The sequence below is a fragment of the Oryctolagus cuniculus genome, chromosome 5 (genome assembly GCF_964237555.1).
Source record: "Oryctolagus cuniculus chromosome 5, mOryCun1.1, whole genome shotgun sequence".
NCBI lineage: Eukaryota > Metazoa > Chordata > Mammalia > Lagomorpha > Leporidae > Oryctolagus > Oryctolagus cuniculus.
This window is the reverse complement of record NC_091436.1, coordinates 130922107-130940253: the sequence shown is the minus strand read 5'-3', so window position 1 is coordinate 130940253 and position 18147 is coordinate 130922107. Positions and strand designations below refer to the sequence as shown.

Below are 18147 nucleotides of genomic sequence, written 5' to 3'. Positions count from 1 at the left end.
ATAAACATTATATGTCATAAAGACTTTGTTGTGGTCTTAGATACAAATTTTAGCCTTCAGTGAATTTAAAGCCCATACTAACCATTTGATGGTTACATAATTTGCTTGAAGTGTCAGTTTTAATTTCCTTCCTTTGCAATGATTGATTCATGGGTGTTCATGTAAAGTAATTTGCAAGTGATGCCTTCCCATCTTTTGGGTACCACGAGTTTAGAGTTCACTGCTATGTTTGGAGTCTTGGAAGAACATCTTCTGCTTCTTATTCCTCCTCAGATTTTTCAGAGCTGCAGTGATGTCCAATAAATATTAAACTGCAAATGTAAGCCTAATAGGATATTGTAATTTTTCTAGTAACCACATGAATAAAAGTAAAAGCAGATGAAATTAATTTTAATAATATACTTTATCCCTCTCTATTCAAAATGTTACAATTTTGGCATGTTATTAGCATAAAAATCATTAATGAAATATTTTACATTTTTTTTGTACTAAGTCTTTGAACTCTAGTTTGTATTTTATACTTACAAACATCTCACTTCCAAGGAATGACCCACCTGACCAGGGGCCACCCTACTGGACAGTGCGATTCTAGATGCTTATGTGGTGGATGTGTTTGAGTTTATTTTGATTGTATAGAATTAATTATTGTTAAAAACCAAATCTCCTTAGTACTCACGTTGTTTAAATGCTAATATTTCATTTAGGTGCAAATACAGGCGTTTATGAACAGCACTTTTGGAAAAATACTATCTTCCCAGCAGGCTCTCCAGTTGCTTCAAAGGTATTTATAGAACCCTGAGTCTGGGCGCTTCTAGTGAGGCAGCTGTGTATCTGAAAACACAGTTTCAAATAAGATGTTCTTGCAAGTTTCTCCCATAACATTAAGACCTCCTAAATAGATTGGTAAACACTTGAAATATAGCATGATTTCTTTTCTTTGTAACTGGAAGTCTTTCAGTAAGAAAATGAAATTAGTTCACATGATTTTCCCCTTCAGCTATGTCATATCCTTGGATTAGTTTCATATGTGTTTATTGGAAAGGAAACAAATAATGTCTAATTCTACATACTGAAAGAATTTCCAGAAGTGAGAATTTGTAAGGGTAATAGATCCTAGCAATTTCATTTTCCCTCCTAAGGACTCTTGTGTCTTCTTTTAAAAAATTTTATTGCATGTATTTAAAGGGTACATGATGTTTTGATGAACATAGTGAAATGATTTCCATAAACAAGCCAATTAATATATTAGTTATCTCACATACTTACTCCCTCTTTTATTTGTAGCAAGAGCTCCTAACATCTCGCCTTCCATTTTTCTTTCCCTCTATTCCTGATGGCAGCATGCCCCTTGGGAAAGGGTATTCTCAAACAGAGGATGAATTGGACTAGAGGCTTCTGGTTCAGGGAGGGTCTAAGTCTCACATCAAGAACCCTTTAGGAATTCTTACATGATGTCCAGTGGGTCTGGGTTTGGGTCTGGTTTTGCACCACATCCATATCTCTGTGACAATGGTTCATACCCTGAGAGACCATCTTAAGAGTCAGTGCAGGGCCGGCGCCGCGGCTCATTAGGCTAATCCTCCGCCTTGCGGCGCCTGCACACCGGGTTCTAGTCCCGGTCAGGGCGCCGGATTCTGTCCAGGTTGCTCCTCTTCCAGGCCAGGTCTCTGCTGTGGCCAGGGAGTGCAGTGGAGGATGGCCCAAGTGCTTGGGCCCTGCACCCCATGGGAGACCAGGATAAGTACCTGGCTGCTGCCATCGGATCAGCGCAGTGCGCTGGCTGCGGCATCCATTGGAGGGTAAACCAACGGCAAAGGAAGACCTTTCTCTGTTTCTCTCTCACTGTCCACTCTGCCTGTCAAAAAAAAACAAAAAAAAAAATACAAAAAAAAAAAAAAAGTCAGTGCAGACGTAAATGATGTTGATGAGTGAGAGTGAGAGCACTGCATAGTTGGTACCATTGGCAACTTCTCTGTTTCCTTTTGTCTCTCTTTACCTGTAATACACTGATGTCAGTTCAGTTATCAGAACATAATGGTTTTTGTACTTCCTGTGTGTCCCTTAGTCACTAAGTAGAAGTGACGCTTGTCTAACAGTCATTTTGATTGTGGTTATTTGGAATTATGTGAGCAGACGTTGGCAGAGTCACCTTCAGTGTATTCTCCTCCATCTTTGCTAAGCCGACTCCCTACTCATTTCTTTAATCTCTATTTAAACATTCTTTCGGGAAAGTCTGTCTTGACTTCCCAGAGTTGGCTGGGTTCCTCTGTTACAGGCATTCCCAGCACCTCGTCGTGTAAGTAATGATTTGTATAACTCTTGGCTGATAGCTGTGTTTTTCATAAAATAACCGTAAACTCCAGGAGGGCTGAGACCACACCCGTCCTACTCATCACTCACTGTGTATCCTGGGACAATGTATGAAGCCTGGTTTGAATGTTTGTCAAATGAGTGCATAGATATTTAGAACTCTGGAGCATTTTAAGTATATTTCTGATTGGCTTTTTAATTAGCTTCAATTACTTGCAGGTTTCAGAAGCTGAACATCCCTTGTCTTCAGTTAGAAATCAACCACACAATTGAGCGAATTCTTCAGTGTTACGTGGCTGAACTTGAAGCTACTAAGAAGGCAAGTATCATCTTTATTCACAGGATAGGACATTAGTACAAAAGGAAACAAAACTGAAAGTATATGCCGTCATTCTTTGGTACCAAGTTTTTCGGAATGATCCTTTTCCTGATGAACATTTTGGATGCTCCTTGTATACATGGGAAGGTGCAGACAGGTGTGTCACTGGATAGCCAGTTGACACCTCTTTGCTTTTAAGAACTATTTTTGCTACAATATTCAGGTGTGTGCATAGCAAAGCCTGTTTGAATTAATAATTTTGCATACAGAAACAGGGGCTCTGGAGAATATTGTGAGAGATATAATGTAGCTTTGTCTTCCCTCTTAACTGCTTTCTTAAAATTTGGGATAAGGACAGGGGAAAAAAACACGTAATAGGAAATAAAGGTGAAAAGAGAACTAAGTGTTATATATTGTAAATATCATCATTTCTGAGCCTCACGTTATCTCTGAATTACATTTACATTTTATTGACTACCCCCTGTGTATGCAACCTGTGAATAATGGTAAAACAATACAGATAAAACTGAATATTTTTTTTTGCCTTCTCCATTGAATTCAGACCTTAATGCCGTATTTTTCATTTCAGCTGTATCACTCTCAAAAAGATGATCCCCCTCTTGCTCGCAACATGCCCCCAATAGCAGGGAAAATACTCTGGGTGAGACAGCTCTATCGCCGGATAAGCGAGCCCATCAACTATTTCTTTGTAAGCCAATAGTAAAATTTATGAGGTGTGGATTATGGTGGTTTTGATACAATAAATATATTAGATCCTGTAACATACTCAATAAAGTTGTTAGAGCCAATTCTTTCTTAGTTTTATTTTTTAGATTTATTTATTGGAAAAGTAGATAGAAAGATCTTCCATCCACTGGTTCACTCCCCAATGGTCACAACAGCCAAGGCTGTGCCAGGAGCCAAGAACTCCATCCAGGTCTCCCACATGGGTGGCAGGGACTCAAGTTCCTGTGTAATTTTCTGATGATTTTCTAGGCACATTAGCCAGAAACTGGGTTGGAAGTGGGACTCGAACTGGTACCCTCACATGGGATGCTGGCATTGTAGGCGGCAGCTTAACCTGTTGCAACACAATGCCAGCCTTGATAGCCAATTATTTTCTCATCAAAAGAAATTTAGCCTATAACTATGCTTGGGAAAAACTAAGTCCATTCTTTCATGTTTAGCAGATAAGCCAGTGTATCAAGTTGGTGAATCTTAAAACATTAAGTCTTTTAATAACTCAGGACAATATATAAAGGCTATTAAAAAACAGTTTTTTTTTTTGAAAACACAATAAAATGCAGGTCTACTGCTGCAGCTTATGTCTGTACATGGACAGATAGGCCACTGGTATATGTTTAATGATGGGGTAGATAGACTCAGAGCGTATTCCTATTTGAAGAACCAAGATCTAGACAGGGCATAATAGAGCATTTTCATTCTCCATGTCCTAAAGTTGATTAGATTTCTGGGGGGGGGGGGGGGAGACAAAACAGGACAGTCTTAAGCTCTGTTGACATTCTGAAAATGCCAGTTTGTCTTTGTTTTGTTTTTATTTAAGAGTTAGGGAAGCAGAGTAGAGTTGGTTTGCTTGATGTTGTGTCTTACGCCTAGATACAGAAAATAACTATAGAATAGTAACCTTGCAAGGAATTTTATTATTTAAGCATTCTTAGCTATTTAAGTTTCTGCCATTTCTGTTTGACTGCTGTTGTAGTGGCCAGGCAGAGATTGTCCTGTTGGATCTAAACCTAAACTTTGTATCTAAACCTAAATTTTTCAATTTTTAATTTTATAATCATTTACTTAATTGAGAGGTGGAGATAGGCAGACAGAAAAAGCAAGATTCCGGGGCCAGTGCTGTGGTGTCGTGGGTAAAGCTGCCGCATGCAGTGCTGGCATGACATATGGGTGCCAGTTCGAGTCCTGGCTGCTCCACTTCCAATCCAGCTCTCTGCTGTGGCCTGGGAAAGCAGTAGAATTTGGCCCAAGTCCTTAGGCTCCTGCACCCGCGTGGGAGACCTGGAAGAAGTTCCTGGCTCCTGGCTACACAGCTCCAGCCATTGCAGCCAACTGGGGAGTGAAGCAGCAGATGGAAGACCTTTCTCTCTCTCTCTCTCTGCTTCCTTCTTCTCTGTGTAACTCTGACTTTCAAGCAAAATAAATAATAAAAAAAGGCAAGATTCCATCTGCTGGCTCATTTCCCAGATTCACAGTGGTTGGGGTTAGGCCTGGGCAGGACCAGGAGCTGGAAACACAATCTGAATTTTCCATGTACTTACGCAGAAAGCCAATTACTTGAGCTATCACTGCTGCCTTCCAGGGTCAGCATTAGCAGGAAGCTGGAGTCAGGAGATAGAGCTGGGAATTGTACCTGGGCATTCGGATGTGGGTGTGGACATCTGAACCCCATATAAAGCACCGACTTTATTTAGATTTTTGAATAAAATGATTGGATTTTATTCTTTGATATATGGCTCCTTTTCTGGTGCTGGAATTTTGAAATTTGCCTTGATATTCATACTTCAAGAAAAATCAATTGTAACTTGTCCAGAAAAAGTGGGGAGATACTAGAGCATTGGAGGTAGAGACACTTAATGCCTGGGGCTGTCTATAGGGCTAGAGAGCTCTCTTTTTTATTCCTTTCTTTCCTTTCCCAAGGTTCCTTCTCTACTGATCCTGTTTCCCTGCTCCTATCTCTAGCTTGTGTGGGCTTCCCCTGTTCTGGTTTATTCTGAGGCAGACTCTATATCGGTAGCATAATTCCTTTATGTCATTTAAAACAGTTTTATAATTTTGATAGGAAAACAGTCATCAATTTTAAAATGCACCTTTTTTTTTCTCTTAAAAACAACAGAAGAACTCAGAAATTTTGTCCAGTTCGGAAGGTAAAGCTGTTATCCGTCAATATAACAAAATCTCCTATGTGCTGGTGGAGTTTGAGGTGATCTACCACACGGCATGGATCAGAGAGATTTCACAGATACAGTATGGTGTGTATAAGACTGTGTGGTGAGGCTCAGGTGTAGGACTTGGGTGATTATGAATAAGATTGTGGTTCTGGAGAATTTTAAAATATTTATTTATTTAGAAGGGGGAGAGAGAGAGAGAGAGAGAGAGAGAGAGGCAGACAGGTAGACAAACAGATATATTGAGACAGAGCGCTCTCCCTTCTGCTGGATCACTCCTGAAATGCCCGTAACAGCCAGGACTGGGCCAGGTTGAAGCCAGGAGCAGGAAATCGATCTGGGTCTCCCCAGGTATTTGAGCCATCATCATCTACTGCCTCTCAGGGTGTCAGGGTGCAATCAGCAAGAAGCTGAAACGGGAAGCAGAGTCTGAGCTCGGATCCAGGCACTCTGACCTGGGATGCAGACATCCCAAATGATGGCTTCAGCCCTATGCCAAATGATATGGAGCATTAAGGGTTTACATCCCTATCCTAACCTTAAGCTCCTAATCATGACTTCAGTTGTAAGCTCTTATCTATGACCTTGGTAGACTCCTTACTGCATCCCTTAGTAGAAAGGTTTCTTTCTCCCAAACCAGAATCTCAACTTTGGCAGAGCAGAGTCGCAGGCTCAGGAAGCCCAGTTCAGTGGGTGGAAAGCTGGGTGTGATGGTGAGAGGTGCTGTTCCTACTTCTGCCTCTTTGTCCAGAACCCTTGTGTTTCAGTTCTATCTAGGTCTTTACCTCACCGCATACCTGCGACCTGATTCTGCATGGTGTCTTCCCCAGCTGGCACTGTAGTTAAGCCTATAATAAACACTTCAAATGGCCCAGCTGTTCCTGGGTACTGTGGTGTGTGGTAGGACCCTGGGTTCTAATAAAAGCCTGCCATACTCTCAAAGGAGCATTCACGAGAAGCTTCAGACTCTCACTATGGAAAAGACAAAAGAGAATTTTCAGCAGCTAAAATATGGAGCCTGTATGTTTTGCTACTGCAGCACCATGAACATTTGTGTATTTTTGTCCTGCTGGTTTTTCTGCTCCCAGTGCCCTTCCTGTCACCAGCACATGTTCAAAAATGAGCTGAAGGATTACCTGCGCCATGAAACCTTTATTATTCTTCCAGGAAGAAAATAACTTCTTCCCCAGGCCTCTACCTTTTATTGTGGCTCATTCTCAGGGTGCTTACTGCTCTAAATGTCCATCTTATCGCCCCTACACACTCCAAGGATAACGTGTTTGTCTGTTTGATCTTGTATCCTTTAAGTAATCACCATGGCTGACATTTATGCAATGCTTGCCACATGCCAGGCTTTGTCCAAGCACTTCAGTTAATTTCCCTCATCCTAATAGTGACCTTACAGGGACCTATGATTATTTTCGTTTGACATACAGACGAGGAAACTGAGGCACGGAGAGGTTACGTGATCACTGCTCTAGGAAGTGGCGGAAGTAGCATTCACGTTCAGGTGGTCAGGCTTTTGAATTCATCCCCTGAAGTGTTACATTGTACTGCTTCTAAAAGTGCCAAAACCTATACAGGCATGCTTGAGAGCTCTTTAAATGTTTTAAAAATGTCCAAAGAGTAGAGAGCAGCTATCATTGATAAATAACAATTCTATTGAGTTTTCTAGTATCAATAGAGAATATCAGTTGAAATGATTTTTCCATAGCCTTTTTTGAGGTGCCCTTGCCTAAAGTAGCATTCCTTAATGAGGAACACAGACCATCAGAAATGGATTGCCATGGAAGTCTTCCTGTTGTTCTGTTGGTGTGACTACATGTGACTCTATAGGAACTTGGCATAATAACTGGAGACCTGGTGCTGATAGTAGTTGACCTGTAACATTCCTCTGAGGACGGTTCATGCGGAATGATTTGTGTCTCAGTCTTCCTGACCTGTTTGTCCTTCTAGTCATGCCCATTGCAGTCTTAAGGAAGACGTGCTATGTTACATGAATGTTCAAACTCTATTTTGGAATTTATTTTGAGGACAAATGGTTTTTAACCCAACTTTTTTTTTATCTTATACCAAAGGGGAACGTTTATTTATTTATTTATTTATATGTATTTTTTTGACAGGCAGAGTTAGTGAGAGAGAGAGAGAGACAGAGAGAAGGGTCTTCCTTTTGCCGTTGGTTCACTCCCCTAATGGCCACTACGGCTGGCGCTGCGCCAATCCGAAGCCAGGAACCAGGCGCTTTCTCCTGGTCTCCCATGCGGGTGCAGGGCCCAAGAACTTGGGCCATCCTCCCTGCACTCCCGGGCCACAGCAGAGAGCTGGCCTGGAAGAGGAGCAACCAGGACAGAGTCTGGCGCCCCGACTGGGACTAGAACCCGGTGTGCCGGCACCGCAGGTGGAGGATTAGCCTAGTGAGCCGCGGCGCCAGCCGGGAACGTTTATTTTTATTTTATACCACTTTGGCAAGTGACACTGTAGTAGGGCAGCAGTCTTCAAACTACTGCTGTATGTAAATACTTCCCAAGGTGGGGCTGGCACTGAGTGCAGCAGGTTAAGCCACTCACTGCCTATGGTGCCAGCGTGCCATATGGGCACCGGTTTGAGTCCCAGCTGCTCCTCCTCTGATCGAGCTCCCTGCTAATGGCTTGGGAGTAGCAAAGAAAGATGGCCCACATACTCCTGCCATCCATGTGAGAGACCCAGAATAAGCTCTGGCTCTTGTTTCTTCTTGGCCCAGCCCTGGCCATTGCAGCCATTGTGGAGTAAATCAGAGGATGAAAATCAATCTCTCTCTCTCTCTTTTTTTTTAAACTTTTATTTAATATAAATTTCCAAAGTACAGCTTATGGATTACAATGGCATTCCCCATAACTTCCCTCCCACCCACAGCCCTCCCACCTCCTGCTCCTTCTCCCATTCCATTCACATCAAGATTCATTTTCAATTATCTTTATATACAGAAGATCAATTTAGTATATATTAAGTAAAGATTTCAACAGTTTGCACCCACCCAGAAACATAAAGTGTAAAATGCTGTTTGAGTACTAGTTATAGCATTAATTCACATTGAACAACACATTAAAGACAGAGATCCTTCATGAGGAGTAAGTGCACAGTGATTCCTGTTGTTTATGGCGTCAGCAATCTCCCTATGCTCTTGTCATGAGTTGCCAAGGCTATGGAAGCCTTTTGAGTTTGCCAACTCCGATCTTATTTAGACAAAGCCATAGTCAAAGTGGAAGTTCTCTCCTCCCTTCAGAGAAAGGTACCTCCTTCTTTGATGGCCCGTTCTTTCCACTGGGATCTCACTTGCAGAGATCTTTCATTTAGGTTTGGTGGTTTGGTTTTGTTTTGTTTTTTTTTGTTTTTTTTGTTTTTTTTTTTTTTGCCAGAGTGTCTTGGCTTTCCATGCCTAAAATACTCTCATGGGCTCTTCAGCCAGATCTGAATGCCTTAAGGGCTGATTCTGAGGCCAGAGTGCTGTCTAACCCAACTTTTGAAAGATTCCTAATGAGTTAGATAAAATTTTTGGTTGAAATTCTTATGAAACCTGCATTGTTGAGATCTACATCATGACTAATTTTATCTGATGAAGAAAAGTGAACTCACTTCAAAGGGATATACAGTATATTTTATTTTCCTAGAAAGTAGATGCAGCCATATCATGTGAAGCAAAGTGAGGCTTGGAAGCTTTGTGATTATAATGAAATCTCATGTTAGTATTGTTTATTCATATACGATGTAGCTCAAATTCACACATACAGTCTGTAAGAGTTTTGTTCGTGCTAGGATAATAAATAACTTAAGGCTGTTCGTGCTAGGATAATAAATAACTTAAGACTGTTCAGGATTTCACACTTCAATTCATGACAAAAAGTGTATCTGAAAATGCCTATTTGTATGCATGATGTTCATGTTAGAGGTAGTATAAAAAGAAGTCTCCCTCTTCCTTGTTAGGTGTTCTCAACTCAGTAGGTTAATAAATATTTCTTATTGATATTGAGCCTAGTTATCTGAAATTCAGATTGGAGATTTAATTCAGATCAGCCTCCTTGAAGAAGCCAGTTTGGGGTCAGGTGTGGAAAAGGATTTGAGACCTAGGAGGTGTGTCATCTTTTAGAGTTCTTCCCATGTCCATTTTTCAGAGGTTAACTCACAATCCAGAGAAATAAACCAGCACTGACTTATTGTATTACAGCTCTCTTTGACCCATTCAGAAAAATATTGCCCTTCACAGCACAAAGGCCATCAGTTCTTGCTTAAGTTTTATCTTGCTGGATCTGATCTGATGGCACTGCGGACACTGCAGTCTGTTGTCTAAATTTCAAGTACTTACCATATGTCATATATTGCGCCTCAGCACTTGGGGCATCCAAAACTCTTGTCCTTGACTTAAGAAGTGGGCATGTGAACAGCAGTGGCTGCAGACAAGAAATCCAGAATAAGCGAAGCCAACAATCTTTTATTTTCCTGTAGCCTTACAAGCCACACTTTTTGTGCGACATCCAGAAACAGGGAAATTGCTGGTTAATTTTGATCCCAAAATTTTGGAAGTTGTTCGGGAAACTAAATGCATGATAAAAATGAAGTTGGATGTCCCAGAACAGGCAAAGAAAATCCTGAAGTTGGAAAATAAATTGAAATCAGACAAACTGTATTTGCAGGTAAGATAGATTATGTTTTCTAATTCTTTTTTATAAATTTTTTAAAAATATTTAATTTATTTTATCTGAAAAGTAGAGTTACAGAGAGGCAGAGGCAGAGAGAGACAGGTCTTTCATCTGCTGGTTTACTCCCCAGATGGCTGTAATGGCTGGTGCTGTGCTGATCAGGAGCCAGGAGCTTCTTCTGGGTCTCCTTCGTGGGTGCAGGGGTCCAAGGACTTGGGCCATCTTCTACGGCTTTCCCAGGCCATAGCAGAGAGCTGGATAAGAAGTGGAGCAGCTGGGACTGGAACCAGTGCCCATATGGGATACCAGCACAGCAGGCGGCGGCTCTACCTGCTATACAACAGCACTGGCCCCTCTAATTCTTTTTGAATTGAGTTTTTTGTAAAATAAAAATATATCCCTGCAGTTGGGCTAACATGATACTGAAGGAAAATTTGTTACTATTGTCGCTCCCCCTCTTCGTGGAGGAACGACACAGGACCCTGCATTGTTCTTTCGTCTGCTCGGCCCTTCCCGGGTTTGCTGCTGGTTCTTCCCGGGTTGGCTACCGTCCCTTCCACCTCCGTGGAAGGGCGGTTCCCCCTGCCACTTTCCCCACTTCCGCGGGGGAGCGGCACACCACTGGCCGGCTCTCTCGGGGGCTGCACAGGTGTTCCTTCAGATAGATGTTCCTCGTGCATGTTGTCTCTCTCCTCCTTTATAGTCCTCTTCCACCAATCCCAACTCTGCTACCCACAACGCCGAGTACGCTGCTCTCCTCCAATCAGGAGCAGGTCCTACAGTTTATTGGTTGAACTGGAGGCAGCTGTGTAGAAGCTGTTTCCTCCTCTCCCAGCACCATATTGTGGGAGAGCAGATGCATAGAATAAGTCTTAATTCCAGTAACTTAGTCTAGTCCGAGTTGCTCCCAGTTGCTCCCCACAACTATGATTGTTGACAGAATTAAAATGCTGACTTGCAAACTAAAGGAAAGATTGTAGATGGAAAGCAGAATGTGCAATTATAAATCAGACTTAGACTTCTGGAAAATGACAAGTGATAAAATAGCAGGTTTAAATAATTATTCTTTTTTTTTTTAAAAAAAGATTTATGTATTTTTTGAAAGGCAGAATGGCAGTGGGGGGAGAGAGAGAAAGAACGAACTTCCATCAACTGGTTCACCCCTAAAACCAAATCTAGGCCAGGCTGCAACCAGGAGCCAGGAACTCCATCCTGGTCTCCAACATGGGAGGCAGGGGTACAAGCACTTTGGCTGTCTGTTGCCTTCCCAAGCACATTAGTAGGAAGCTGTGTCAGAAGCAGAACAGCTGGGGCTCAAGCTGGCGCTCTCATAAGGGATGCTAGCATTGCAAACAGCAGCTTTACCTGATGTACCAAAAAGCTGGCCTCCCACTCCTGATTATTCTGAATATTGTAATTTTGTAGATGAAGTACAGTAAATTTTATATACTTAATCCTAGGGTACTAGTAAGATATAAATTAACAAAATGCAATGACTATAAAGTGAAAGGAGTTCAACACTGTGGGGTGAGTGGAGCATAGATTCACTTCCAGTTCAGTGATGGGGCAAACTAAAATTAAAAAAAAAAAAAGAAAAAGAAAATAGCTGACAAAAAGCGACATTCAAAAGTGGTAATCAAAATGTTCAAATCCTAATGCATAGTTTCTAAAAGCTGAAGAAATAAGAGTGAGTAGCATCAGAATTCTTTTTTTTTTTTTAAAGATTTATTTATTTGAAAGAGTTACAGAAAGAAGAAGGAGAGAGAGAAAAAGAGAGAGAAAGAGAGAGAGAGAGGTCTTCTAACCGATGGCTCACTCCTCAATTGGCCACAACGGCTAGAGCTGTACTGATCCAAAGCCAGGAGCCAGGAGCTTCTTCCAGATCTCCCTCGGGGGTGCAGAGGCCCAAGGACTTGGGCCATCTTCTACTGCTTTCCCAGGCCATAGCAGAGAGCTGGATGGGAAGTGGAGCGGCCGGACCTCGAACTGGTGCCCATATGGGATGCCAGTGCTTCAGGCTAGGATGTTAACCCACTGCGCCACAGCGCTGGCCCCAACATCAGAATTCTTTAGAAAGGCAGTTAAAACAGTGATGTTAGTTTCACTGTTCTTTGCTTTCTCTAGGAAGACTTTGACATCTATATGGGGAACTCAGGAAGACATGTTAGTGTAAGGAAGCTCCCACCAGCCCTATTAGTGACAGCAAAGACTGGAATATAAATTTAGCCATAGAGAACTGATTAAAGAACTGATTAAAGAAGATAAGCACATAGAAATTAATGGAAAATGATTACTCAATGAAAAAGAGTTCTATTTAATAAGTTACAAAATACATTAACTACTTTTATACTCAATAATATAATAGGTAAATATAGACTTTTCCTATTTCTGGCTGGGAAGAGTAATATGAATCTGCCATTTTTAATATGTCATTATATTTAAATCTCTTAGTTTAACCAAAGTTCATGTCTGGGCATATGGATATGTTGATAATGAAGTTTTTCTGAAAACTAATCTAACAGAATACCAAAGAAAATTTCAAAAACTTATCCTACAAAAAGTTACAATAAATTAAACATGACAATTATATTAATATGTGACGTTTTACTAAGAGGAATAGTAAAAGAGATAAGTATTAGAGATTCCCAAAACAGTTTTTAAAAATAGCAGTTTTAATGAAATTTAATTCACACGCCATACAATTTACTCATTTTAAAATATTTATTTATTTATTTGAAAGGCTGAGTGACACAGAGAGAGGGTGAGACACAGAGAAAAAGAGATCTTCCCTTTGCTGGTTCATTCCCCATGTGACTGCAACAGCCAGCATTGGGCCAGACCCAAGCCAGGAGCCAGGAACTCTACCTGGGCCTCCCATGTAGTTGGCAGGGCTCCAAGCACTTGGGCCATCTTCTACTGCCTCCCCAGGGATAATAGCAGGTGCTGGATCAGAAATGCAGCAGGCAGGACTTGAACTGGAGCTCATATGGGATGCTGGTGTCGCAAGCTGCAGTTTAACCCGCTGCACGACAATGCCTGCCCCCAATTCACTCATTTAAAGTATACAAATAAGTACTTCTAGTATACTTCCAAGTTGCACAATCATCCCCACAATCAATTTTAAAAGATTTTCATCACTCCTGTCTCCCTCCCCACAAAAAAAAACCCACACCCATATCTATTGGCATTCCCTGCCCATTTCCTTCAACTTTCTCCACACCTAGGCCCTAGCAACCACCAATTTACTTTCTGTCTGCATAGATTTGCCTTTTCTGAGCATTTCATACAAATGGAACCATACAACAAGCGATCTGTTGTGGCTGGCTGGCTTCCTTCATTCCTACGCATCAGTACTTCGTTCCTTTTTATGACCAAGTAATACTGCACCACTTTGAGCCTTTCTCTTTGTGAGTTTATTGATTTTTAAGTTGTTTCCACTTCTTGGCTGTATGAATCACACTGCTGTGAACCTCTGGACACAAGTACTTGTGTGGGGGTGTGTTCTCTTGGGGATATTCCTTGGAGTGAAGTTACTAGATTTCAGTAATTTAGTAACCCGTGTGGAGCCTTTTAAAGAGCTGATGGGGTTTTCCACAGAGGCTGTGCTGTTCTACATTCCCGCCGGCAGTCCGAGTGGTTTCCATTCTCTCTAGATCCACGCCAATACTTGTTAGTCTGCTCCTTTTCCTTTGTGTCATCCTAGTGGACAGGAAATGGCACTGTGGCGTGGTTTTGATGACAAGTGAAACTGAGCATCTTTCGGGATTTGGAGGAATGTCAGTTCAGATACTTTGCTCATTTAAAACTTTAAAATTGAGTGGCTTGTCTTTATTTTTGGGCGACAATAAAGTTTTTTCTGTGTTCCAAATACTGGCCTCTTATCATATATGCATGCTTGCAAAAATGTTCTACCTTTAGGTAGGTTGTCTTTTCATTTTTCCTTTGCAGCAAAAGACAAACATTTTACATTTTGATGAAGTTCAATTTATCTCTCTGCGTCTCTGTGTTGCTCTGCCTTTCAAATAAAAATAAATAAATAAAATGCTAAAAAATTACAAAGCTGTCAAAAATCATCATGGTTCATCTCTTAAAACTGTCTAAAAGAAAATAGAAAGCTTATTAATTCTGGTTGTGCAGAGAAGTTAAAAATTTATTTTGACTCAAGAGCACATGTGTAGCATCAGTGATGAGCGCGAAGACAAGGAACAGAAATGGGAAAATGTGTGATGACAGACATCACAAAAAGATAATTATCCACACTATTTAAAATACTATAAGTCTAGAAAGACAAATGATACACATGAAAAATGAAAATCTAGTTACTCCATTGACTCATTGTTTAAAGGAGCTGCCTAGGTAATTTACAGATGAGGAAAGAGTGGGGTAACTCAGTTTAAATTTAAATGAGTAGCTGTGGGCACAGGGCTGTGAGCAAACACAGGTATAACAAAACCTTCCTGGAATGAAACAAAAATCTGCTGCCTTAAAATGAATTAAAGTAAATTTTGCCATTCGAACTTTTTACAGGGACTTCTGCAGTATTATGATGACTTATGTCAGGAAGTGCCTTCTGTGTTTGTCAATCTGATGACCCCTAAAATGAAAAAGGTTGGTAATGCTAAAGGTACATATGGACTTTCCAGTTATTTAAAATTAGACTCTGGTTCCACAGATTAAGGATTTTAGAACACCTAGTCTTGTCTAGACTGCCTAGTTTCCTAGTTTTCTACTCTGACTTTACAGACCTGTTTTTTTTTTTTTTTCCAACAGAATGATTTGTCTAAGTTTTGTTATCTTTAACATTTTTCCCTAATTAATTTGAGAGGCAGAGAGACAGAGAAGAGAGCTCCCATTTGCTGGTTCACTCCCCAAATGCCTGTGACAGCTGGGGCTGGGCCAGACTGAAGCCAGGACTAGAACTCAGTCCAGGTCTCCCACATAGGTGGTAGGGCCCAACAACTTGAGCCATCACCTGCTGCCTCTCAGGGTGTGCATTTGCAAGAAGCTGGATTTGGGAGCAGAGCTGGAACTTGAACTCCTGGCACTGATATGGGATGCAGGTATCCCATCTGGTGTCTTTACCACTAGGCCGAATGCCTGCTCTGTTTTATTGACTTTGAAATAAATGAAATCCGAATCACGAGTACTTTCTAAAAATCTATGAGGATCACTTCCCAGGTAGCCAAAGATGTTTAAAGACAGAAAGTTACCTTTATTAGGCATAGCTGAAGGATGTAAAACCTGTACTGTTGGTGGATAATAAAGGAAAGCAGATTGTCCTGTTAATAGTGGAAGCTGTAACGATGTTGCTCTTTGCAGGTGGAATCTGTGTTGAGGCAAGGGCTCACAATACTAACATGGTCATCTTTAACACTAGAAAGCTTCTTTCAAGAAGTTGAATCAGTTTTGAATATGTTCAATCAACTTTTGAAGAAGGTATGATCAACAAATTAAGAAAAAAGCTACATATGTTAATGATCAAGATATAAATAATCTATTACCTATGGAAACTCTCTGAATGGTGTGACTTTTAACTACAAAGATTTCCATTAAGTTAAAAAATAATGTTTTATGTTTCTTTCACTGCTTTAATGTCTTCTTTTCATATGAGTTGCCTTGTTCTTGTCCTTGAAATGCTTTGCGTTTAGTATGCTGAAATTATGATTCAATTATGCCTTCAAGTTTAGAAAATGGGATAATTACAGACTGTTGAAGATGACAGAATGGAGTGCCTAAATATTAATAGCAGCAGTAATGCATCTGATACTAATAGATGAGACAAGTCATCTGAGTAAAGACTGTCTCTTGATTTCAGCCACATTGCCATGTATACCATGAATACTTTTTTGTTTTTTTAAAGATTCATTTCATTTATTGGGAAGGTAGAGTTACAGAGGAAGAGGGAGAGACATAGAGAGATATTCCATCCACTGGTTCACTCCTCAAATGGCTGCAATGGCCAGGGCTGGGCCAGGGCAAAGCCAGGAGCCAGGAGCTTCTTCCGGGTCTCTCATGTGGGTGCAGGGGCCCAAGCACTTGGGCCATCTTCTGCTGCTTTCCCTAGTGCATTAGTGGAGAGCTGGATTAGAAGTGGAGCAACTGGGATGTGAACTGGTGCCCACATGGGATGCTGGCATCGTAGGTGGCTGCTTAACTCACCATGCCACAAGGCCGAATCCACCATGAATTTTTTTTAGGTGTGTGTGTATGAATTTACAACATTGTGTAATAAATAAACTCCGAGTCTTTGGAGTCAGTTAAACCTGATTAGGGTTCTCTGCCTTTTACTAGCAATGGGTTTCTTCCCTGTTTACTTTACCTCTCTGAGCCTTGGTATCTTTAGCTGGGAAGCTGGGATATTATTGCCTCGTACACTGGAATGAAAATCAGTGGAGAAATTGTGTATAAGGTTGTGCCACATGGTGCTGCTCAATGAAACTTTAGTCCTATATCAAGCTTTCTTTGCAGATGTCCTCCTGAGATTTATACCAGAATATGCTCAGCTCAGGGTGTAAGCTTCCAGATTTAGTTCTGTTAATGCATGTATAACTCAAGTATAATGAGTTAATATAATGTATACTCAAGTTAATGAAGCTAGCTCTTCAGGAAAGAATCATGCTTTCTTCTTGTCGGTAGGTCAGTGACTTGTGTGAAATGAACATTGATACGGTTCTAAAGGAGATAGCCAAAACCATGTTAATTACCCTGCCCGAAAGTGGTGCTACCAGAATAGAAGACATGTTGACTCTCAATGAGGTATGCGCTTATTTCTTTTTTCTTTTCTTTCTTTTTTTTTTCTTTCTTTTTTTTTTTTTTTTGACAGGCAGAGTGGACAGTGAGAGAGAGACAGAGAGAAAGGTCTTCCTTTTGTCGTTGGTTCACCCTCCAATGGCTGCCGTGGCCGGCGCGCTGTGGCTGGTGCACCGCGCCGATCCGAAGGCAGGAGCCAGGTGCTTCTCCTGGTCTCCCATGCGGGTGCAGGGCCCAAGGACCTGGGCCATCCTCCATTGCACTCCTGGGCCATAGCAGAGAGCTGGCCTGGAAGAGGGGCAACCGGGACAGAGTCTGGCACCCCGACCGGGACTAGAACCGGTGTGCAGGTGTTGCAAGGTGGAGGATTAGCCTAGTGAGCCACGGCGCCGGCCGCGCTTATTTTTTATGGTTACAAAAATATGGGGTCAGAAACCTAAAATGTGAAGGGGCAATCTAAAAGTATAAATCTGGCTCAGTAGCATTTAGACATTCGAGCTTTTGGGGGGACATCCTCAGCTCCAAAGACTTAGATGGCTTCAATAACTTCAGCTCATGACAACACCCTAGATCTTATCTTACTACTGTCCTCAAGCTAAGGCTGAATTCCCTGGGGACCTGCCAGTGGTTCAGAGCTCTTCCTCTGTGCATGCTCCCTGACCCATGCCATCTTTCCCATAGTTTTAACTACAATGTACTCTCCCTTTAAATTACTTGGAAACTTAATCCTCAGAACTCCTTCTCTTGCCTCCATTTCCTAAATCTCACCAAGTTTAAGGTTTAACCTCGTACTCAGATTTTATTTTAATTTGTCTCTTGTTTTCCATACTTAGTACCCCATTCTTGGGTCAAGCCCTTAAAGTTCTTTTTGAGTTTAGTAATGGATGCTGTGATCTAACTGGTCTACCTGCCTCTACATGTGGTCCCATCATATACATTCATATTGCCATAACTATACATGAAACTCCTCAGCTTAAATCCGTGAATGACAGTGGCACCTAATCCTTAGAGGATAATATCTGACCTCCTCAGTATCACATCATATTGAAATTATTTGAATATCTATTTATCCTACGTTGACTTGAAATCACAGAAAGTCCATCTTTGATTATTTGGGGGCCCTTGCATACCACACAATCCCTCTCTGCTGCTGAGGTGGACACACTGCCCGATGCTACACCTG

General features: G+C 41.3%; 1 protein-coding gene across 5 annotated transcripts in view; it reads left to right on the top strand.

The window, feature by feature from the left end:
* DNAH8 (dynein axonemal heavy chain 8) overlaps window positions 1–18147 on the top strand; it is a 358350-nt gene that overhangs the window by 81129 nt on the left and 259074 nt on the right. For all 5 annotated transcript variants that reach the window (XM_070074115.1, XM_070074114.1, XM_051854776.2 and 2 more), the window contains 8 exons: window positions 705–781; window positions 2530–2629; window positions 3219–3338; window positions 5490–5625; window positions 10021–10208; window positions 14742–14822; window positions 15534–15650; window positions 16851–16970. In XM_070074115.1, the coding sequence (XP_069930216.1) occupies window positions 705–781; window positions 2530–2629; window positions 3219–3338; window positions 5490–5625; window positions 10021–10208; window positions 14742–14822; window positions 15534–15650; window positions 16851–16970 (939 nt within the window). The remainder of the gene's footprint in view (window positions 1–704; window positions 782–2529; window positions 2630–3218; window positions 3339–5489; window positions 5626–10020; window positions 10209–14741; window positions 14823–15533; window positions 15651–16850; window positions 16971–18147) is intronic.